This window comes from Zingiber officinale, chromosome 7B (genome assembly GCF_018446385.1).
Source record: "Zingiber officinale cultivar Zhangliang chromosome 7B, Zo_v1.1, whole genome shotgun sequence".
Taxonomy (NCBI): domain Eukaryota; kingdom Viridiplantae; phylum Streptophyta; class Magnoliopsida; order Zingiberales; family Zingiberaceae; genus Zingiber; species Zingiber officinale.
In genome coordinates, this window is record NC_055999.1 from 102,229,191 (window position 1) to 102,254,013 (window position 24,823).

The 24,823-nt window shown below is 41.7% G+C and overlaps 1 protein-coding gene and 1 long non-coding RNA gene across 2 annotated transcripts; one reads left to right on the forward strand and one right to left on the reverse strand.

Annotated features, from left to right (window-relative positions):
• Positions 1 to 1,935: 1,935 nt before the first annotated feature.
• Positions 1,936 to 5,768, reverse strand: LOC122006595. The gene is made up of 3 exons (XR_006118731.1): positions 5,631 to 5,768; positions 3,338 to 3,395; positions 1,936 to 2,333 (listed from the first exon to the last, which is right to left on the reverse strand). It is a non-coding gene; the product is annotated as an uncharacterized LOC122006595 (long non-coding RNA).
• LOC122006594 (U-box domain-containing protein 4-like) lies at positions 5,725 to 7,486 on the forward strand. Its single transcript, XM_042562151.1, has 2 exons — positions 5,725 to 6,946; positions 7,099 to 7,486. The coding sequence occupies exons 1-2, from the start codon at positions 5,936 to 5,938 to the stop codon at positions 7,156 to 7,158; spliced, it is 1,071 nt and encodes a 356-aa protein (XP_042418085.1). The 5' UTR covers positions 5,725 to 5,935; the 3' UTR covers positions 7,159 to 7,486.
• The last annotated feature ends 17,337 nt before the right edge of the window (positions 7,487 to 24,823 follow it).

A 24,823-nucleotide genomic window follows, 5' to 3' on the forward strand; every position in this document is an offset into this window, starting at 1 on the left:
AAGTGGGTGAGCGGTCGAGCGAACTGAGCAGTTGGACGGGCGAATCGCAAACCAAGTGATCGAGCAGCCAAACGAGCATGTAGCCGATTGAGTTAGCGACCGAGCAAATGCAAAGGCCGACCGAGTTAGTGGTCGAGCGAAGATTTTCTCAGGTTGTCTGTTTCCTAGGATACAACGATGAATCGTGATCTCCACTAAACACTGATCGTCACGGTGAACTGAGAGCTACCCGACTACTATCACGGGCACACCGCCTAGCAAGAGATGAAGAGAAGGGGGAACATAGGTGGAGAGCTTCAACATTTTGAGCATGTAACCACCTTAAATATATAGGAGCCCAGACACAACGTTAATGATCGTTTTATATGATAAAATGTTGGTTGTTCCACTTGAGCAAATTTTGCCCTGATTGATCTAATATTCGGCACGTGCATGTCGCACTCGAGGCAACATGGTTCAATGCAATCTGGGCCATAGATTTGCACCCCTTGTGCACCTACGTGTAAGTTCACATCATCAATGCATGTGAATTAATATAAACCAACCAATATGCCTTAAAACTACTAATATAGGACTAAAGTCTCATTCACAATGACATGTCTCTTCCACCTCTCTCCATTCACATATATCCAATACTATGTCCATCAACTAGATTAATTTAGATAGCTCGAAATGATATGAGATCAGTTGTTATGTATTCATTTAGTTCCCCTGATTATATAAATACTCTCAAAATACGAGCCACTATATGAAAAGCATCAATTTTTTAAACACGAATCGGTCAATTTTTTTAAAGCTATAAAATTAAGGGTTAATAACTTTAAACACCCTTGTATTTTATTGCAAGTTACATTTTGTCCCCCCCTCTATTTGAAAAACTACACTTGACCCCCCTTTGACATAAGTAAAAAAGAGAAAAAAATAAATGACCAAAATAACCCTAACCTAAATCAGACTTTAGAAGAAAATGAAAAATAAAAATAAAAATAATTTCGTAAGATCGTTGAAAGTTTAACCTTAACCCAACCTGATTTATATATAGACCCAAAATCTCACTTATTCCTAGAAAAAATATTCTCACAAAATTCACACATGCACCAGCATAAATAATATAAAAATAGCAACTTTGAAAGAGATAATCAGTCAAAAACTCATTCCACCAAACAAAAAAGAGCTAGAATTCTAAATTGATGAATCAAAATTAAATAAAGATAGAATAAGGTGTATCATTAAAAATCAAAATAAAGACCCTTTGATAATTTATAAAAAAAACATCCTTTTAATTTTTGTCCAAAAGTAAATTTTCATTTCAAAGCAACTAAAAATATTTTTCATTTCAAAAAGGTACTGTTTTGAAATGAAAATTTACTTTTGGACAAAAATTAGAAGGGTGATTTTTTTATAATCATCAAAGGATCTTTATTTTGATTTTTAATAATAAACTTTATTCTATCTTTATTTAATTTTGATTCATCAATTTAGAATTCTGGCTCTTTTTTATTTGGTGGAATGAATTTTTGACTGAATTATTTCAGAGTTATTATTTTTCTATTATTTATGCTGGTGCATGTATGAATTTTGTGAGGATATTTTTTTTAATAACAAGTGAGATTTTGTTTCTATATATAAATCAGGTTAGGTTTTCAACAATTTTACGGGATTATTTTTATATTTTTTTTATTTTTATTTTTCATTTTCTTCCAAAGTTTGATTTAGATTAGGATTATTTTGGTAATTTACATTTTTTTTTTCTTTTTACTTATGTCAAAGGGGGGTTAAGTGTAGTTTTTTAAATAGAGGGGGGTAAAATGTAACCTGCTATAAAATACAAGGGGTTTAAAGTTATTAACCCTAAAATTAATTGATTTGGCTGTTATAATTGTAACAGTCCAGAACAAGAACAGTAACATGGAAAAAATAAAATCGAATCCATAATTTGATCATTTTAAAACTAAAGTATATGATTTAGATATTTCAGAAGCTTTCCTATATTGTTAGGTAAAAAATTGAAAAAACAAAATAAAAACGATGGATAATTATTGGTTGGGGAACATAATACTTAGCTCGGATGTCGACCCCTTTAACACATGATGCACGTCTAAAAGGAAACTTAAAATTACACCAACTCTACCTCTTCCTCGAGCTATTGCCACACGAGAGTAATGAGGTCTTCTTCCTCCCATCATCGTCCCACCTGTGTCAATATCTTTCTCGGTCGAGAATTGTCACAATATGGAGATCTTCAAGTCATTAGTCTTCGAGAATGTAACTCTTAGAAGACAAAAGGCCATTGCAGGAGTTCGATTCTCAATATCGTTCTGCAGGCATAAAAGCTGAAGAGCAAATGTGAATATTGACCTGATCAGAATGAAATCAAAACATTGGCATGCATATGCATTACATATTCCAGAAGAAAGAATCTGAAATATTGCCGACAAGAAATCAAAGTCATATATTTGCTCTTCCACAATATGACAAACATCACCATAAGATATCTTATACTTTTTTATTGCACTGGTCATATTTCTTTTATAGTAAATCATTCTCAGTTCGTCCCTAAGTTATGTTTCAAAAGGTAAATCATGGATCAACTTATAACCGACTACCAAATGGTTAAAGGGTGAGAAAATTTTTTTTCTCCGAGGATATACGCACGTCAAAATTGACCTCTTATCCTATTGTAATAAAATAGTCACCCTCTAACTAATTAAACTTCCTGTAGAAACACACTGGTCATATTCCTATCTCATGGCCCAATTGCCAGCAACATCATTTATAGATCACATCATGTTTCACGTCTTTCTTCCTTCCTAGAGCCAGAAACACGAAACTAAAATAAAAAACACGCACACATAAATGTTGGTTTAAAAAAAAAAAGGTGGAGATGATAGCTCTGTTGTCTTTGAATTCATGTTTTACAACATTAAGTAACAATAATTTAGTTTTTAATGGATTGGTGTTTATAAATCTCTACAAAAGCTACTATCAGATTTTCAATGATGAGTAATTTTAAAGAGATGAGTAGCATATACAAATAGAAAATTAATGCTCCAAGGGAATAAACACACAACTTAATGCACAGGTATTAGAGCAGAGAGTGGCAGAATGTGTTTGAAGAAATATTTGAGTAATAGTATTGTTTTACTAATCTAATTGTGAGTATCCACTACTCTTCCATTCTCTATCATTTCTAGTATAGTTTAAGAGCTCGGGTGGTCACAACTGTATTTTCTAACCATCGGCTCGTCAACAACTATGAGAATTGAAGCATTCAACTAAAAGCTTTACTTAGATGTCAACATGTTTATGAGAAATCTCAAGATGAACAAAATCTCACCACAATTAAAGGATGGCGGCTGAGCAGCAAAGGAAAGTAGACCCCGACCCCTTCTTCTCTATCAAAGAAGCAAGTTTATTAATGTACACTTTCATTCAAATTTGAAGCGTACAAAATACAAAAACATGGAGCTAGTATATGTGATGACTTATGAACAAGTCATTGATAAATTGCTAAACCACTTAGAGTTAATCTTTTCAACAAATTCAAGATCCAACTTGGTGTGAAAGATAAAAGATAAATTGAAGATAATTAGGACTAAAAGTTCATATGTCAAGAAGTTAATTCATTCATTTATTTATCTAAATCATTTAAATAAGCTTCCTGTTGATTGTTAAATTAGTGCTTACTTTGCATAAACTTCAGAAAAAGAATTGTAGACGAACTTGAATATTTTCTTTTCCTTTCTCATTCATTCTCTAATTCAGAAGACATTATTGAAAATGACCGAATAAGTGTCAATATCTTCTTCAATAAATATCTGATCTGTTTGGTTGATCTAGTTTATTGGAGCCGATAACACGGGGCTGAATCAGACATAATAAGACTGATTGAAGAACTGAGCTATCTATTTATTGCTTGATAGTTCCATTTAGGTACACGAATTTAGCAACAATAAGTTTAGACGGCAGGTAAGAAAGATCAGCTCCTCAAACTACTATGTATATATAAATGTAAAAGCACATCGAAGTCATCAGGAACAACAATAATAAGTACTTGAGCATGAATTAGAGGACAGTGACAGGATCCATTGATGGTCCATCAACTTAACCCTGGATTAATTTGATAAACACATAAGCTATTTTTATTATCTCCCAAGGAAGAAGACAACAATCCATGACCATCATGACAGTTACTCGGCTTCACTGAGATTTACCATGAACAGAGTGATGAGTCTGACTTTGATGGAAATTGATATGTGATAATTAAATATCTGCAGATATCAAATCCATGTCATCTATGTTTCAGCAGGTGGAAGAAACAGTATGCCTTTTATAAGGACAGGGAATAGGAGTAGGAGGAAGAGGAAGACAGAAGAAAGAGTAAGCAAGACCCACGACTTTGACATTGACAGTGAGGGTAAATGAATTAGTCGGAAGGCAATAGAAGAGTAAACAATCTTGAAAGTTCAAGGTCTGTGGAGGATATCTGATCCCCAATCTAAACGGCATCAACCATCATTTCAATCATTTTCATTGCATGCGAATGATGTATTTAGTTCATAAGAATAGATATTTTTTATATATTCCTTCTCCTACACCATATGCCAAAGTTATCTTTACTGCACAACAACAATCCAATAACCCCAATAACCCATAGAAATAAGGAGAAATTGAACCACCAGGATCATGATCTAAATCACTCTTCTTTAATAATCAAACTGAAAGCTCAACAATAATTTAAGCCAATTTAGAAACATCATCTCTTAGCTACAAGTTTTAAATTGGAAGAATCTCTTTAAATTATGGACTGCCCGGCAAAATTTAGTTTTATATTGCTTAGTGAGATTCCAAATGGACTCCAACAGAATATTATTTGTGTAAACGCAGTAGTAGTTATTGAACTTTCAGCTCCAGAATGGAAACAAGAAAGTGCTCTCATCTACTTTTCGTCTCAGATGCACTTCATCTACATCAATCTCTATCCTCGAAGGCCTTAGGAGCAAGGCATTGATTTGTGCAATGAAACAGCAAAATACTTGCCGAGCCAGATATCTAATGTCTACTATAGAACAAAAGGCCAAAGCTGACAACCACCACTTCCAAAGTTTTTGTATGTATCAAGGTGTTGCATGGAGGTGGGATTGAGCTAAGAAATACTGCAGTGACTAGTGAGGAGGTACAGCTATAGTACACAAGCTAATCAGATGGGCATGTGAAGTGCATATGACATGCTGCAAACTATAATGCTGGCCCTCTGCTTCCCCCTGCATGAGGTACAGGGGACATATTAAAATTATTCGTAGGGAAAAGACTACGACCATTATTAAAGGCCTGGACGACGAGAAAACCTTGGTGGTAGTCGGCTCTTTGCTTTTTGATAACTTTGTTGCAACATAAAGAGAACACAAAGGGGCTACAGACAGAGAATTAGATCTTTGTGATCCAAAAATTGGAGGAAAAAACAACAACTCTTGAGTTATGGAAAGAAGAAGTGATGGAGCAGAAAGAAACATTGCAAGAGAATTCAAAATAACTGAAAATTTAAAATCTTTTTTTTATAAAAAACATAGTGTAAATTTACAGTAAGGAACAGGGAGGAGTAAAATAGGAGGTTGATGATGATGGCATACCAAAGGATTGCCGGTTGCACGGTTGATGTCTCCTCACTCCATCGGCAACCGCAGACCAACTCCACACGCACGCGTTGGCCGTCTTCCCACGTGGCCCAGGCACCACTGCCCTTCTCTCCGGCGTACGGTCATGCCCACGTTATCCACGTGCATGGCACGTGCGCTGCCTTTTCATTAATGGCTCCACTGGCTCGCGTCTGTGCCCTTTCGAAAGCAGCGCATCCGTCGCCTTTCCCCTGCAAATCAGAGCTGCGAGGAGACGAGAACGGATCGAATTGAATTGAATCGAATCGAAGGTGTTCGAGATGCAGATGGAGAGCCCGTCGGCCTTTCGGTACATGGGGCGGAGCTACAGCGACGGAGGAGAGTCATCCGGCGCTTTCAGTGAGTGCAACAGCGACTGCTCCGGCGAGATCCCTTACTCTGGGTCGCCTACCTCCTCTTCTTCCGCTTCCTCCGGCGGACTTCAGAGGATTCTCCTCGCCGGCGCCGCCGATTACTCCGAGGAGATGGTCCGCGGCCTCATCTCCGATCTCGAGTCCCCCTCCGCCCCTGTCGAGTCGCAGCGCCGCGCCGCCATGGAGCTTCGCCTCCTCGCCAAGCACAGCCCCGAGAACCGGTTGCGCATCGCCGCCGCCGGCGCCGTCGGACCGCTCGTCGCGCTGCTGTCCCACCCGGATCCCCTGTTGCAGGAGCACGGCGTGACCGCGATCCTCAACCTATCGCTTTGCGATGAGAACAAGGCCCCGATCGCGGCGGCTGGCGCTATCCGCCCCCTCGTCCGCGCCCTCTGCACCGGCACGGCGACCGCCCGGGAGAACGCCGCGTGCGCCCTCCTCCGCCTCGCGCAGCTCGACGAGCTCCGCGTCGCCATCGGCCGCTCCGGCGCGATCCCGCCCCTCGTCTCCCTGCTGGAGTCCGGCGGCCCCCGCGCGAAGAAGGACGCCGCCACCGCCCTCTTCGCTCTGCTCTCCTCCCGCGATAACAAGATCCGTGCCGTCGAGGCCGGAATTGTGAGGCCGCTGCTGGACCTGATGGCCGACCCGGACTCCGGCATGGTGGACAAGGCAGCCTACGTGCTGCACGCTGTGGTCGAGATACCGGAGGGCCGGGCGGCGGCTGTGGAGGAGTACGGCGTGCCAGTGCTGGTAGAGATGGTGGAGACCGGCACCCCGCGGCAGAAGGAGATCGCCGTCCGATCCCTCCTCGAGATCTGCAAGGGCAGCGCCATCCACCGGAAGATGGCCGTCAACGAGGGCGCCATCCCGCCCCTCGTCGCCCTCTCCCAATTCGGCACCAAGAAGGCGAAAGAGAAGGTAATCTCACCTCACCCGGTGTGAGGCGGTGCTCCCCCCTCCTCTCACGGCGACGTTGCCGGCGTCATTAAAATTCACGTATTTTTTTTAATTATTTTTACTCTCGTGTAGCCAATTAATTCAAATTATTTTCCTAATTAAAAAAAAAACAGGCGGAGGAGTTGATTGAGTTACTGAGGCAACCCAGGGCGGCTAGCGACTCACACCGTTAGTCGACACGTGGCGGAATCAGACACATGGGACTGGGGAAGGGTTTGTAAATATCGTGTACATCGAAGAAACTTTTTGCTGCTTTTTTCTTTTTTCTTTTCCTTTTCATTTCGATATGGTTAAAAAAAAAATAAAAAAATAACTCGAGAAAATGTGGGATTGTTGGTTTTCTGATTCACGGCTTGGGTTGCTTGATGGAGAATGACGGCATCGAGGAAGATAAACTACAAAAAAAAATGATGTTTTTTTTTCCAACTGCGTAAGCTGTAAAAAGTTCTCGCCATTAACCATTAATGAGAATTTTAATTTCTTGGTGTTTGGAGGATTACAGATAATTTTTTCGTTTAGAATGGAAAACGGAATCTGGGAGGGGACAAGATCTGCTGAGGCGCTGAGCGAGGTACCATGCTGTCGAGGTTGGGTCGTGGAGTGGGCCCGTCGACCTTCTAATTATTCATCCCGATATATTTAATTAATCTAAAATATAGTTTATGAAATTAACGAATTCGCTAGCTCATTTTTTTTATAAAAATGTAATATATAAATATATATCATAAAATATGGTTATATACATAAATATATATTCTTTTTATTTTTCTTTTAAAAAAAACTTAGAGGCCCTAGACTAGCTTAGCATAGCTCAACCAAGCAAAGCCCATAATTGCCTAGCCCAACTAACTGTAGAACTAGGAGGTCACTCTAAATCTAATAATTTATTACAATATTCAAATGATTGAATTAACTGAAAGCATCCAATCCCAGCGGTAGGTTATATTCTAAATTTGCTAGATATTTAAGGATGGAGTCCAATTTCGATCGATTAATGATGATTTTTTTTAATGGATAGTGACGTCGGATCTATAGAAATGTCACGTAGAAGTATTTTATGATTTTTTTTCAAGAAAAATCCTAATCCTAAAGAGGGAAAAAAAAGGAAAGAGACTGAGGGAGGAAGAGAGGGTTTTTTCTTCTCATACAGCCAACTCTCCCCCAGATTTATATGACTCTCACTCTCCCTCACGTTTTCTACAAGAGCTCCCTCTCCCTCTCCCAGAGGTTCTTTGGGATTCCCTCTTACCCTCTTTTAAATAGGATGAGCAAAAATTCATTAAGGAAAGGAAAGGAAAGAAAGAAGAAATAAAGTATTTATATTCTTCTTATTTAGGAGAGAGAAGGTTCATTAACGTAACATATGTTATCATGTTTGAAAGAAAAATATGAGTAATAAAAATAAATATATAAAGTTATAGTATTAGGCAAGCTTTTGTTAAAAATTTACGTGTTCGAAAACATAGTGCACTTTGTACATATTTATTGGTTAAGATTTATGCATTCAAGCAATTATAGCTCATTTGTTAAAGTTGACATCGAATCGGCATTGGTGTTGAAGTTAGTGTCGGTGTCGAAGTCAACATCAGCATCGACATCGGCATCGGCATTGGCATCGGTGTTGAAGTCGACATCGAAATCGGCGTTGACATTAGCGTTAAAGTCGACATCAACATCAGCGTCGGCATTGGCGTCAACGGAGTGCGAGTGTCAGGCAGTGCGGGCCGGGCGGTCAAAGTTTTTCGTCGCGACGCAAAGAATACCTAAAACAATGATTTTTATAATTAATATAATAAAATAGGGATAAGATTGAAACATATTTTTTTTTAATTCCCCTTACCCTTCCTTACACCCTAAATCGGGGTGTAAGAAATTCTTTCATTTCATAGGTAAGGAAGGTTAAAATTTATCCTTCCTTACTTTTCCTTTCTGTAGCTCACTTCCTTTCAATCAGGGTTTTAAGTTTCCCTTCCCCTTCTTTACTTTTCCCTCACCTTCCCTCACCTCCTCCCAAACAGTGTGTTTTAGGGATGACCTCTGCCCCCTTCTCCTCTCGCACCACCCCGCCATCCGACACCGCCTCCCTTCACGTGAACATCCATCCTTGCCGACCACCCTTTTTCCTCCTCGCACGAACCATGTTGCCTCCGCAGGCGCACGCCAACAACAACGCCTCCATTGGTTGCTTTTGCCCGCCGTCCCTTGCTCTCACGCATGATGGCTGATGGACGCCGTCAACATCTCCTTTTCGCATCTCTTTCACGTGGGCAACACCTGTTGGAACCCCAAGGTTGTTTTAGTGTGAACAACAAGTTAAGTTAAGTCCTATGTGTTTTTAACCTTGTGTCTAAGTGTGCAGGAGCTTAGGAGCACAGGTAGTCGAGCGGAAGACGCAACTAGCGAGAAGGACGGCACGCGGTGCGTCCGAGGGACGAGGCGCTGCGGAACAATACACCAGCGGACGAGAAGGAAGCGTGCGGTGGTTCCGAGGGACGAGAAGCCGGAGCGGAAGACTGCTCGAGGAGCAAGAGACGCAGCTAGCGAGAAGGTCGGCACGGGGTGCGACCGAGGGACGAAGACAGCGGATGAGTACGTTGGCGGACGAGAAGGAAGCACGCGGTGATTCCGAGGGACGAGAAGCCAGAGCGGAAGTTTGCTCGAGAAGATTGGAAGTTGGGTTCGGGTGAGCCATATTCCGGATGGCAGAGATCACCCAAGTGAGCGAAAGACTCGGTCTGAGGCGAACGGAGCCGGAGCAGAAGACCCGGGCTGGAAAAAGTCTACGGGGTTGACTTTTTCAGCCGGGGCGCCCGGAACTGTCCGAGGTGCCCGAAACAGTCCGGGGCGCCCGGACCCCTCCGGGGCACCCAGAACCCTTCCGGGCGCCCAGAGTTGACTTTTTGACCAGATCGTGTCAGTCGCGATCTGAACGTTGGGGGATAGAGTTTTATCCCCCCAGGGCGCTCGGAACCCCTTCGGAGCACCCCGACCAAGGCTATAAATATAACCTTGGTCCAGAAGCTTAACAACAACTCAAGCAATTCATTCTTTCTACACTTGTACGCTTTCTCTGTAGTTAAGCTTCTATTTTTTGCGCTTCATCGTTGTAAGAGGCTTCTCCGCCTGAAGGAGTTTTTAGTACGATCATCTTCCTTGGATTAACAATCTCCCCGGTTGTAACCAAATCAAATCCGGTGCCTCGTCTTTTCTAATTTACTTTCTGTTTAGCTAATTTATGCAAGTGTTAGTTTGAGAGTTCGAGAAGGGTTTGTTTTTTATTTTCAAGCTATTCAACCCCCCTTCTAGCTGACCGTCACGATCCAACAAGTGGTATCAGAGCCAAGGCGCTTCAGGAGGATTAACCGCCAATCAAAGCAAAGATAATGGCCGGGCCAACTATCTACCCGCCGAAGTTCGAAGGAGAATTCGCTAGATAAAAAAAGCGAATGCAGGTATTCTTTAAAATCGATTTCGATTTAATGTTAATTATGAAATTCGGTTTTACCAGAAGGTAAGGAGAAACACCACTGGACGAAAAAGGAGCAGGCCGATTACGTGGCAAACAGCAAAGCTGAGTATCATCTACTAACTGTTCTTCCGCCACAAGAAGTCAACCGGATCGACAACTACGACTCCGCGAAAAAACTTAGGGAGAAGTTCCTTGAGCTGCACGAAGGAACGTCCGAAGCAAAGCTCGCAAAACGAGATTTACTCCGTAACTAGCTCACCAACCTGTGACTTGGGGAAGACGAGACAGTTGCGCATCTGCACTCAAGGATAAAGGAAATCATCACCGGACTTTCAAATCTCGGAGAGACGGTAAGTAACCGAGATTCGTTAAGGTACGCGTTAAATTCTTTTCCGAGAAATTCAAAATGGGCGTCACTAGTAGATGCCTTTTACATTTCAAAAAATTTAGAGAAAATTACATTAGAAGAATATTCTTTTCGACATTTGAAGTGCATGAGTCAAGATGTGCAGGTACGAAAGAGCCTAAGCACAACGTCGCCCGCAAAGCATTGAGAGACGAACCTGAGTCGAAGTCTTCTCTCGACGACGAAGAAATGGTAATGATGGTAAGACGGTTTAAGAATTTTTGTAAATCTGGGAAATCTAACCATCCGCAGGGGAAAAAGAAAAGGACCATCCGCTGCTACCACTGCGATGAAGAAGGGCACATCAAGGATAACTGCCCCAAGCTAAAGAACAAGGACAAGGATAAAGGTAAGAAGCCTGTCCAAAAGCACAAATCCCTAAAGGCGACGTGGGACGATACGTCGTCCGAATCGGAAGTCGATGTGTTCTCCGGGCTTGCACTAATGGCGAGTCATCAAGACGACGATTGCGATTCAAGCTCTTCCAAAATGAGCATCGAGAGCATCGATGAAGGGGGAGCTACGTCGGAAGAAAGCAGCACTTCAGGGGGAGACGCGAACAACGAGATCGACAAGGTAAGCCAGGTACGATCTCTTCCTCCTGATAAATTGTTTAAATTCGTTAAACTATTAACAAAAGATTGTTGTATATTAGAAAAAAAGAAAATAAAAATTTAAAAGTAATATTAGCTTAAATCTTACCCTCTAGAAGATTTAGACAAATCAAAATTAGAAAATGAAAAGTTGAAATCAAAAAATAATAATTTGAAAATGCAAATAGATAGTCTAAAAAATCATGCCTGTTCAAATAAAACATATTTTAGAAAATACAACAATTTAAGTTGGTATTTTTGATATCATAAGGGAAAGATTAGAAATATTTCAAAGAAAAATATCTCTAAGAAATTCCTAGTTAATCCAGTAGGTCGGAACCTATATTGGGTTCATAAGTCTTGTTTAACTTAAATCTTTAATCGAATTTAGAGTTTTCAGCGAGAAAATTAAACATTAAAATTTCTCTATGAGGCTTTGTCTAAGGAAGTGGTTGTTGCTCCAATAACCAAGAAGGCTTATGCCTCGCCACGACCTGGAAGCCAAAATATTGAAATAAAATGTTTAATTAACTTTCTGATAAAGTATTAAGATTAAAATTTAATAATGCTTTGAAAAGTTTTTTAAACATTTTTTTAAATTTTTTGTGCGTAAAAATTTTACTTAAAAGTTAAAAGTTTTTCTGAAATTAGAAATTGCTGCTTAAAATATTTACTTAGAAAAATTTTCAATTTTTTTTTGCAAAATATCTTAAGTAAGATTTTACTTAGAATGTTTTTTGCGTAAAAATTTTACATAAAAGTTAAAAGTTTTTCTGAAATTTCTGCTTAAAACCTTTACTTAGAATAATTTTCAAAAATCTTTGTAAAAATTCTTAAGTCAGATTTTTTTTTAAAATTCTCTTACTTAAAGCTCTACTTAGAATTTTTTTAAACTTAGAATATTGTTGCTGAAAATTATTGTAAATTCTCTAACTTAGAATTTATTCAACTTAGAATTTTTGTTAAAAAAGTTAGAAATTTTTTTTAACCTTAGATCTTTTCGGAACCCCATTTTTTTTGTGATCAAAGGGGGAGAAAGAAAAGTATAAGTCTAGGGGAAGGTAGACAAAAAATGTAAATTTTCTATCTTTTTGCACTTTATTACAAAAATAGTTAGTTTATTATTATGTCTATTTTTACCGTAGCTTAACTTGGGTTGCTCACATCAAAAAGGGAGAGATTGTTGAAACCCCAAGGTTGTTTTGGTGTGAACAACAAGTTAAGTTAGGTCATGTGTGTTTTTAACCTTGTGTCTAAGTGTGCAGGAGCTTAAGAGCACAGATAGTCGAGCAGAAGACGCAGCTAGAGAGAAGGACGGCACGCGGTGCATCCGAGAGACGAGGTGCTGCGGAAGAGTACACCGACAGACGAGAAGGAAGTGTACGGTGGTTCCGAGGGACGAGATGCCGGAGCGGAAGACTGCTCGAGGAGTAAGAGACGTAACTAACGAGAAGGTCGGCACGGGGTGCGACAGAGGGACGAAGATTGCGGATGAGTACGCTGGCGGACGAGAAAGAAGCACACGGCGATTTCGAGGGACGAGAAGCTGGAGCGGAAGCCTGCTCGAGAAGACCGGAAGTTGAGTTCGGGTGAGCCCTATTTCGGATGGCAGAGATTACCCAAGCAAGCGGAAGACTTGGTCTGAGGCGAACGGAGCCGGAGCAAAAGACCCAGGCTGGAAAAAGTCAACGGGGTTGACTTCTCCAGCCGGGGCGCTCGGAACCCTTCCGGCGTCCGAAGTTGACTTTTTGACCAGATTATGTCAATCGCGATCTGAACGTTGGGGGATAAAGTTTTATCCCCCCAGGGCGCACGGAACCCCTTCGGGGCGCCCCGACCATGGTTATAGATACAACCTTGGTCCAGAAGCTTAACAACAACTCAAGCAATTCATTCTTTCTACACTTGTACGCATTCTCTGTAGTTAAGCTTCTATTTTCTGTGCTTCATCGTTGTAAGAGGCTTCTCCGCTTGAAGGAGTTTTTAGTACGATCATCTTCCTTGGATTAACAACCTCCCCGGTTTTAACCAAATCAAATCCGGTGCCTCGTCTTTTCTGATTTACTTTCTGTTTAGCTAATTTATGCAAGTGTTAGTTTAAGAGTTCGAGAGGGGTGTGTTTTTTATTTCTAGGCTATTCAACCCCCCTTCTAGCCAGTCGCTGCGATCCAACAACACCTCCATTGGCCGTGAGCAGTAGCCTTTGCCGACCTCGCCTTCGTCGATCGTGTCTCCCATATGCGCCATCTCTATCTCTCTCTCTCTCTCTCTGCCATCATGCTGGAGCTCTCCGATGGTCGACCTTGCTGTCCTCGATGCCGGCCAGGCCACCGCTGGCCTGTCTCTTCTTTCTCCTTCAGATTAATCCCTTTCCCTCTACACACCACCACCTCTAGCAGTAGCAGCAGTCACCAATGCCACTCCATAGCTCCGGCGAGTAGCCCCTAGTTGTTGGTGTCGCTGTTGGTGCCCCCGCCACCAAATTCGACCCGTCGGCACCCCCATCGCCGGATCCGACTTATCGGTGCCCCTCCCTTCAGATTCAACACCGATCCGACGCTAATCTCGCGCTGATCCGGGGTCGATTCAGCACTGATCTATGATTCCATATGCTTCAAATCAAAAGCCTATCTAGCTTTCGAGCCGTTATTGTGTTTCGACCTACATGTCACTGTATTCCAGCCTTCACGCTGCTGCCGCCTTCCTACCTATGTGCTGTTGTATTCCGACCTTTGCGTCGCTGTCACCTTTTAGCTTGTGTACTGCTGTTGCTAGCCTTCGCGCCGATGCTATGTTCCGACCTGCTAGCAATTATTATGTTCTGGTCTCTGGATTCCTCCATCCCTTCGGCTCTATGTTGTCCTTCGACTACGTGCCATCCTCCGGCTTGATGTTGTCGTCCGACTCCATGCCGTCCTCCGGCTTTGTGCCATCCTCCTGGCTCTGTGTTGTCCTCCCTGGTTCGTGCCATCCTCTTGGCTTCGTGCCATTGCCTCTGAATCCATACCACTTGTTGGTGCGGGAAGCATCCGACGATCGAACATGTGTTTTGATTATGTCAAAGGGTCTAAAGTTAAGTTGTTTTGTTATCTAACGATTTTGCTTGAGATTACAGGAAAGTCTTTAGGTAAAAGTCCTAGTTGCGGTTAGGCAGGTGGAAACCCCTAGGGGGTGGTAACCCTAGGTCCTAAGGGGTGGTAACCCTAGGTGAGAAAAAGTCCTAGCTACGGTTAGGCAAAGGGAAAACCCTAGGGGAGGTAACCCTAGGTCCTAGGGGGTGGTAACCCTAGGCAGAAAGTCTTGGTGGGTCGAGAGTTTCAGGCAAAATCCTAGGGGGTGGTAACCCTAGGTCGAAATCCTGGTGTCGTGAACCGGGTGGAAGACTGGACAGGTCGTGGAGCGGACGCCCAGCATGAAGACCGGAGGCTTTGGACGCTGAGCAAAAGTCTAGTTGGTCTGGAGGATTAACTGACAATAGGTAAACTCTTCTGAGTCAAGTAGGTGAGGACGCGTTCCCCGGTGAGGGAACAGTAGGCATCGGTTTGACCTAGGGTTTTCGGAGGAAAATCCGAAGTCAGAACCGGACTGTCTGAAGACTGTCAGATACTTATGTTTGACTTATTTTATTGTGCTAAACTCTATCTTGCAGAATATATGTATTTTGGACTAACGTATTTTGTAGGAAGCGAATTGGACACATTTGCCTCAGATGAACAGTACTTGAGGCACCCTCCATGGAGCTTGGAGGTACCTTGGGGTCACTTACAAGACGACCTCACAGCAAGGCACGAGGGCGCCTCCATGGAGCTTAGAGGCGCCTTGGACACTGGTGTGAGGGCGCCCTCCATGCAGGTTGGAGGCGCCCTCAGGCAGATAAGCAGCGACCAGTTCAGAGTTTATCCACGCTGTGGTTTCGGCAGGATTGAGGGTGCCCTCCATTGTGTTGGAGGCGCCCTCTACAGGCTACTTAAGCCCAATTTGAGCAGGAGCCAAAGAGCAACAAAAACTGACAATCCTTCTTCCGTGTGCTGCTTAAAGATCGATTCTACAAAGCTGTAACTCGACACCGATGTCTTGAAGCTTCAAACTCTCTATTTTTCATTGTCGGTATAATTTCCATTTTGCTTTATATTGTAAATCAAAATTGTATATTTCCGAGCTTATAGTGATTGCCCAAAGTAAACACTCAATGGGCGTGGACCTTGGAGTATGAGTCGCCCCAGGCTTCGAACCAAGTAAAACCCTTGGAGTTCATGTGTTTGCAATTGTTTTATTTATTTCCGTTGCATATTTTACTCAATAGTTTTCTGAAACGAAAGTGAAAGCCACAAGCGATATTCACCTGCCCCCTTCTAGCGCTTTTGATCCTACACCGCCGTCCCCACTCTATGACGTCCTCTCGCCTTCGTGCCATCGCATCCAGCTCCGTGCCACCTTTGGCCCACTCTTACAGCCTGCTCTTCGTGCCATCGCCTCAACATGGGATTTATTTATCACGATCGATAGATAAAGGCATATATTTCTTCCTTAGCCTCTTTCGTTCATTAAACTTAGTGCATGGTTATTTTGATTGATGGATTAGGTTGTTTTACCTTAAATCTATTCATTGTTATCTTGCTTGATGCTTGACCTTAGAGATGATCTAGTTATTTCATATATAATTTTAGCTTTGAATATCTATACTTTGTTGTGTATACACATGTAGAGTATGTACTATAGGGGATGTCTTATTGACTGAGTTAGCATGCTGATTATGCATATGATGTTGAGTGTACATATGATTGGTATGTGTTGTAGAAGTTTACCATGTTGACTATCCATTTATATGTGTGTGTGCACACATGCCCGGTGTATATTATTAGAGGAATCATGTTGATTGTACCTATGTCATGTGTGCACATGTGTCTAATGTGTACTATTGGAGGAATCATATCGATAATACCTATGTTGGTGATCATATGCGTATAGTGTAATATTTGAGGTATCATATTGATTATACCTATGTTGTAGGGTAAGTATGTGTATGGTGTATATGTGTATGGTGTTGCTACTTATTGTATTGTTGTTTAGTAGACACCAGTTGGATCTACCCATACCTATAGATATAGGTATTAATTGGATCATTGTACTGGAGGTCTTTATGATGATTGGGACATTACATTGATGATGATCGTGTCAATATCATGATTATTTACATCATGTTCATCATTGCACTACATTCTAATGACCATTGTCTCCCTTGTGGTATGAGAGAGTTGTCAGTCATTTTTAGTTGCCTATTCGGTCATTGTGGAAGAGTGGTAGCTTGGAGTGGAGCTAGTCTTGTCGTACTCACTTGGACACACAGTGTTATACTCTGTCCATCTCAGTCACATGAGAGTAGTGGTGTCTAAGGGGTAGTATAGTAGTTAAGGGGCTAGAGATGTGAGTGATCAAGGACCCTGATACTATGTAGTTAGATAACTACTTAGCGAACTATCCATCTCGGCTGCTTTATAGTGGTATCTAGAGGGCAGTACAATTGTCACGGATCTAGTCTCTCGGCCTTACAGAGGTCATGGTTTCTCGAGAGGTCGACGGAAGTGACCATGATACATGCATGGATATGCATATGATGCGTGGTATATCTTTTGAAGATATATCTGTATTTGTTTGAGATATGATTGATGCATATAGTTGTCATACTTCATATATGTTCATTTATCATATATGTACATGCTGTCAGTTATATTACTCAGGTATTACGAGCAGATCTGTTGCTAATCCCTAGTGAGTTTACTAATTATTATACCATATGTGTTGTTTCTAGATTGGGTATATGTATTCATTATGTTCAGTTATGGTTATGTGCATTTATTGTGACATATATGATCATGTTCTTTATTTCCTACTGAGATTGTATACTTTGATCTTCATGTTTTATATAGATTATGCACTATCTTGTCTATTACTTACTGAGTCACCCGCACTCACCACCCTATTTGTGTATTATCTTTTTCTCAGGTAGTAGGTAGATGATTGTAGAGTCGCTTGGACTATTCCTGTCCGTCGGTCCCACGTCATATCAGAGGGTGGGTTTCTTTTGTTGTTATGCTTTATTTGCATTAGTTAATTTTCCTTGTGTTTTTGGTGTTGTAATTATTTTGGCTTGGACTTGTGTTTAGCCCCGTGGCTACTTCTTGTGTTTATGATGTTTGTTGTATTTAAGCTGAGTCGACTTGCAATTCATCGTTTTGGTTTGGGAGACCTACCCGTATGTCTTTTGCTATGTTTTTAGTATAGTCATGTGCTTATTATACAACTATTGGTTGTGTTCTTTTTGTTCCAACTGTATAGGTTATTGTTTATTATTAATGTATAGTCATGTGGTTATGTATCCAGGTTTTATTTGTCACTGTTATAGAGGAAATGTTGTTTGTTTGTTCGGCAAGGACTCCTATGGGTGTGAAAATTTATTGGTATTAGAGCCAGGTGCCTCCGCAGGCGCACGTCACTTCCACCAATCGCGCCTCTGTTGGCCGCCTTCGCCAACCGTCCCTTGCTCTCACTCATGATGGTCGACGGATGTCGTAAGCACCTCTTTTCCACATCTCCTTCACGTGGGCAACGCCTCCACCGACTATGAGCAGCCACCTTTGCCGGCCCCACCTTCGTTGATCATGTCTCCCATATGCGCCAACTCCCTCTCTCTCTCTCTAAGACATCATGCTGAAGCTCTCCGATGGTCGACCCTATTATCCTCGATACTGGCTAGGCCACTACTAGCCTGTCTCTTCTTCCTCTTCTAGATCCGTCCCTTTCCCTCTACACACCGACCACCTCCAACAGTCTGCAGCAACAGTCACTAGTGTCGCTCCATAGCTCTTGTGAGCAACCCCCAATTGTAGGTGTTGCTGTTAGTGACCCCACCACTAAATCCGACCGGTCGACACCCCTGACGCCAGATCTGACTTGTCGGTGCCCCTGCCTTCAGATTCGACACTAATCCAACGCCGATCCATGATGCCATACACTTTAGATCAGAAGCCTATCTGGCCTTCAAGCCATTGTTGTGTTCCGACCTACGTGTCGTAGTATTCCGACTTTCACACAGCTATCACCTGTTAGCGCAATCCCAATGGTTTGTGCGACCATGTGTTTTGGTGTTTGGGTAAAGAGTTTAAGTTAGGTTCACCCTTGTATTTGATATGTGTATGTGAGTGTGCAGGTTTGCAGGATACACATATGACTCAGCTTGATGGCTTTGGGTTCGATGAAGGATGGAGCATCCGAAGGACTGTGGACAAGGCAACAAGGATAAGGGCCGAGGGAAGCGACTTCAAGGCATACCCGAAGGATGACATTGGGAACGAGCCGCGGGCTTGGATGCATCTGAGGGACGAGAGCCAAAGGGAAGTAGGCTTGAAGGCAAGAGGTCAAGACTACGAAAAAGAGTCAAGTGAGTCATGAGGGTCCGAGTGCAAAAGAAATATACTTAGAAAGGAAAACCCTAAGTTTAGGGTTGTATCAGTCGACTGGTACTGGGACCAGTTGATTGGGGGTAAGCACAGAGAGCTTCTATACCCGAACGGCAGGGACCAGTCTGTTGGAGCAATCTGGGTACCCTAAGTTTTGATATTTGAGCAAAGGTTTAAGTTAGGTTTATTGTTGTATTTGATATGCATTGTGAGTGTGCAGGATACAGGTACAACAAGGAAAGTCCAAGTGTGATCTTGTCAAAGGAGAAAAGTCCAAGGATGAATCTTGGCGGTGTAAGTCCAAGCATATAGTCTTGTCAACGTAAGTCCAAGTGTGACTTGGCAATGGATGAAGTCACGAAGGCACGACCTCTTGGCAAAGGAAGATCCGACAACAATGACAAGGTCGATGGAAGCTCCAGAAGGCAAGACGTGAAGGATGGGGAGACATCCGAGGGACGCAAGGCTAATGGAGGAGGCTAGAATTCTAGGTCTACGTTGGTCGGACGAGGACGAGTGCTGAGTGAATGTACTCGGGGGTTAAATCCTAGGATTAGGGTTCACTATAGCAGTACTATAGCGTTACTGTAACAGTCGACTAGTGGTTTCATCAGTCGACTGGTGCAGTCGACTGGGAGCGAACAGAGGGCTGGTATCGAGCCGTTGGACTGTAACGATCGAATTTCCACAAAGGACAGTCGACTGATGGTTTTGACAGTCGACTGGTATGCAAGATTTTCCAACCCGTGGTCTATATAACCAAGACTTGGAAGCTTAGTTGAGGTTGACGAAATAGAGGTGGTTAATGTTGGATCGAGAAGCGCTAGAGGGGGGGGGGGTGAATAGCGCTCGTGGCTATTTCGTTCGATTCGAATTCGTAAAGCGTTCGAATGTAGTGCAGTGGAAATAACAATAAAAACAAACACAGAAAAAAAACCAAGTGTTTTTATTTGGTTCGGAGCCTTGGGCGACTCCTACTCCAAGGCCCTCGCTCGTTGAGCAATTACTGTGGGCAATTCACTATCAAATCGCAAATTCGGTACAAGAAGAGATTACAATTGAAAGTACTAACAGTAACTTATACCGACAACACGAAGAGGAAAACTTGTAGCTTTGGGTTGTCGAAAACTCGTCGTAGCTTCGCTGGGTCATTTTTTGAGCAGCACGTTGATGAATAACAGCTTTTGAATTGATGTGCTGAGCCTCTGCCTCGACCTCCCTTTTAAACAGTGCTGGAGGCGCCTCCAAGCCTGTCCGAGGTGCCTCTAGGCCGCCGAGTCACACGCGTGGATCAGCTCTAATCTGATCGCGCCTTATCTCATTGAAGGCGCCTCAAGGCTGGTCCAAGGCGCTGTTGGTGCAGCGGAGATCGGCAAGAGGGGGGTGAATTACTGAAATCAAAAATAAAAACTACCCTCCTCGGATTTTAAATCAGAATTTAAATCAGCAATAATAATAGCAACTAAATTAACGAAACAGAAAAAGGAACAGGAACAGAAAATAGACTCAGGGATTTAAACTGGTTACAACCAAGGAGGTTGTTAATCCAGGACAGTAGAAAAGAGCGCACTAAGAAAATTCTCCTTCTCTGAAAGCGGAGAAGTCTTTTACACTTTTGTAGCTCACTAGTTGCTTAGGAATTGCTTACAGATTGATTGCTTGAGTTGTTCTTTCATTCCTAGCTCCAGGGGCCTTTATATAGCTCCTGGAAAGTCTATCCCGAGGGTCTAAGGTGCCTCCAACAAGGTTCAAGGTGCATCCAGCTCGGTCAGCGGATAAAACTTTATCCGTAGCATAAACGGTCAAATTTGACTTGTTGAAGGCGCCTTCAACAGGGTTGAAGGCGCCTTCATGATGGAGGCGCCTCCAAGCCTGATGGAGGCGCCTCCAAGACTGCTGGAGGCGCCTCCAAGCTGGCAGCACACTTTTCAGCCTGGTTTCTTCAGCTTCTGACGCTCCGTTCTTTTGGGTGATTGCGGCCAACCGGAATAGGGCTCACCCGAACCCAATTCCCGGCCTTTTCCTCGAGCAGCCTTCCGTCCCGGCTTAATGTCCCTCGAACGCCGCACACGCTCTTCACGCCCACCGGAGTACTCTTCCGCAGCTCTCTCGTCCTTCGGACGCACCGAGCTCGTCGGCTCCCTTCCCGTGCCGTCCTTCTCGCTAGCTGCGTCTTCCGCTCGACTTCCTGTGTTCCTAAGCTCCTGCACACTCAGACACAGGGATCAAATACAGCAGGACCTAACCAACTTGGTTGATCACATCAAAACTACCACGGGGTCCAACAATCTTCCCCTTTTTGATGTGCATCAACTCAAGTTCAAGTTAGGGTTAAAATAGACATAAAAAGTAATTTTAAAGAAAAAAAAATTACTAAACTAACAAGTTAAGCATAATTTTTACAATTAGTAAAATTGCAACACTTTTTATAAAGGAAATCTTAAATTTTAAATAATAAAAGAAATTTTAAATTTATCTATTAAATTTATCTAACTCCCCCTAAACATTTATAAAAATGATAAAAGAAATTAATTTTATCTAACTCCCCCTAAACTTGTACTTTTCTCTCCCCCTTTGATTACAGCAAAAATGGGGTCTTAAGAATTTTCAAGTAAGAATGAAGTTGTTTGAAAATTTTCTAAGTTAAAAATATTTTTTTTTTGAAAAGATTACTAAGTTAAAATAAATTTTCCAAAAAAAAATTTCTAAGAAAAAAAAATCCTAAGTAAATGTTCAAATGTTTCAAATAATTTCTAAGTCAAGTGAATGAATTTTTAGAATTTTCCAGAAGAAAATTTCTAACCAAAAAAAAATTCTAAGGAATTTTTTGTTTATTTATCAAACATTTGATAAACTTTCAAAGCATTATTTAATTATTGTTTAATGCTTTTTCGGAAAGTCAATTAACCATTTTTTTTTCAATATTTTAGCTTCCAGGTCGTGGCGAGGCACTAGGCCTTCTTGGTTATTGGAGCAACAACCACTTCCTTAAACAAAGCTTCCATAAAGAATTTCAATGTTTAATTTTCTTTACTGTAAGCTTTTAATTTTTTGAAAAAATTAATTAAGCACAGATTTTGGAACCCAGTAGAGGTTCCTACCTACAGGGTTATCCAGATACTTAGGGGGTACATAATTTTTGGGTATTCTTCTAAGTTGACCCTGATGGTTTCTAATGTACCAGTTTAATTTTCCATAAAATTTAATTTTTGAATTTGGAAATTGATTTAAGCATGCATTATATCTTAATTTCTCAATTTCTAATTTTAGATCCTTATTTTCAGATTTTAAATTTTCATTTTCTTTTTCTAATTGATCTAATTCTTTAGACAAAGCTTTAATAAACTCAAAAGACTGTTTAGAGTTTAGGGCACGTACCTTACTTACCTCATCTTGCGATGCTCCCCCTTCATCATTGCTTTCTCCTTCTGATGTTCCTCCCCCTTCATCTATGCTCATTTCTGAGCTAGACATTTCTTCTAGCTAATGGTTGGCCATCATTGCTAGTCCCGAGAATTCTTCGACTTCGGAGTCGGAGGACGACGAATCATCCCACGTGGCCTTTAGATTGTGTTTGGGTCGAGTGGGCTTCTTGCTCCTTTCCTTACTTTTGCTCTTCAGTTTTGGACAGTCATCTTTGATATGTCCTTCTTCATTGTAATTGTAGCAACGAACCACCCTTTTCTTTCGCTGGATCTTTTTCGACTGCAATCTAAATTTGTTAGAATTTACAAATTTATTAAACCGTCTTACCAGTAGTGTCACTTCGGATTCGTCGATCGAAGCTTCGGAATCGGGATTGTCCCTCCTTGCTTGTAGGGCGACGTCGAGGTTTGACTTTACTACTTCTTTATGTAGGTCCCTTTGGAGGCCGGCAAGAGGGGAGGGGTGAATTGCCCTACAAAATAAAACAAAAACCCTTCTCGGATATTCAACTAACTTAAAAGAACTTGTAATTAAAAAAGCAGAGACTAATTAAAACAGAAAATAGACACAGAGGAATTACTTGGTTTGCAATCAGAGGATTGCTAATCCAAGGCAAAGAAAGCGCACTATCTGATTCTCCTCTGGGCGGAGTAGCCTCTTACAGCGTTGAACGTACAAGAAGAAAAGTAAAGCACACAGAAGTTGATTACAAGTTCGTCGTTCTGATTAATTGATTTGCTTCTGGACCAAGGCTATATTTATAGCCTTGGTCGGGGCGCCTGGAAGGGTTCCGGGCGCCCTGGGGGGATAAAACTTTATCCCCCAACGTTCAGATCGAGTTTGACTCGATCTGGTCAAAAGCCACATTCCGGGCGCCCCGGATGGTTCCGGGCGCCCCGGATGGTTCCGGGCGCCCCGGATGGTTCCGGGCGCCCCGGACCCCAAAAGTCAACTCTGGTTGACTTTTTCCGTCCGGTCGCTCTGCTTCGGTTCAGCTCGTCTCGGTCCGGATCTTCTGTTCCGGCTCCACTAGCTTGGGTGATCTTGGCCATCCGGAATAGGGCTCACCCGAACCCATGTTCCGGCCTTCTCCTCGAGCAGCCTTCCTTCCCGGTTTCTCGTCCCTCGAACGCCGCGCACGTTCTTCTCGTCCACCGGTGTACTCTTCCGCGGACACCTCGTCCCTCGGACGCACCGAGCCCGTCGGCTCTTTCCCGTGCCGTCCTTCTCGCTAGCCGCGTCTTCCGCTCGACTTCCTGTGTTCCTAAGTTCCTGCACACTTAGACACAAGGGTTAAACAACGCAGGACCTAACTTAACTTGGTTTGATCACATCAAAACACCTCGGGGTTCCAACAATCTCCCCCTTTTTGATGTGAGCAACCCAAGTTAAGCTAGGGAAAAACAGATGCAATAAAAACAATTTATTTGTAATAGGGGTAATAAAAACAAGTTAAGATATTTCATAAAAAGTTTATCTACCTCCCCCTAGACTTAACATACTTCTCCCCCTTTGATCACATTAAAAATAGGGGTTCTTTAAACAAGTCTAAGGTAAAAAAATTTTAAGTGAATTTTCATAAAACTTTCTAAGGCAATGTTTCACAAGAGAATATTTAGTTTAAAAAAAATCTAAGTCAATATTCAGAATATCTTTTATTTAGTTTCATAAAAGATTTCTAAGGCAATTTTCAAAGGAAAATGTCTAAGCCAATATTCATAGAAAAATTTATAAGTTAATTAAAAAAAATATCTATGTCAATAATTTTCAGAAATTTTCTAAGTCAATTAAAAAAACTTATTTTAATTTTTTTTTTTTAAATTAATTTTAAATATTTTCTAACACAAATTGAATAACTCTTTTAAAGCATTAGGTAAGTTAAATTAATGCTTTTTCAGTTAGTCAATTAAACTTTTCATTTCGTTACTTGGCTTCCAGGTCGTGGCGAGGCACTAGGCCTTCTTGGTTATTGGAGCAACAACCACTTCCTTAGACAAAGCCTTATAATGAAATTAGTCGTTTAATTTCCTTGCTGAAAATGCTAAGTTAAATTAAACAGGTTTTTGGAACCCAGTAGAGGTTCCTACCTACAGGGTTAACCAAGTATTTTCTAGGTACATAGATTTTTGATATATTTCTAATTTGACTTTGATGAAATCTATAATACCAATTTAAACCTCTATAATTTCTAAAAGTAGAAATATTTGAACTTTTATATTTTTTCAATCTTTCTATTTCTTCTTTTAGTTTTTCATTGTGAATTTTCAATTTATCAAAATCCTCTATTAGACATGATTTTGCTAAAATTCCTTTTGTTTCCAAAATTTCATTTTTTAATTTGGCATTTTCTTTTTCTAATTTATACATGGATTTAGTCATTGCCTTAATGCCAGAGTAAAGTTGATCAGGGGGTAAGAGGCATACCTCACTTACCATGTCAGACTTAAAGCCTGAATCTCCTCCTGCTTCGCTGCCTTCATCCGAGGT

What these genes read in the sequence shown, in the direction of transcription:
- LOC122006594 (XM_042562151.1), top strand. Translation starts at nt 5,936, where the DNA reads ATGCAGATGGAGAGCCCGTCGGCCTTTCGGTACATGGGGCGGAGCTAC. An exon ending in CCAAGAAGGCGAAAGAGAAG is followed by an intron (nt 6,947 to 7,098) that starts GTAATCTCACCT and finishes AAAAAAAAACAG; the next exon opens with GCGGAGGAGTTGATTGAGTT.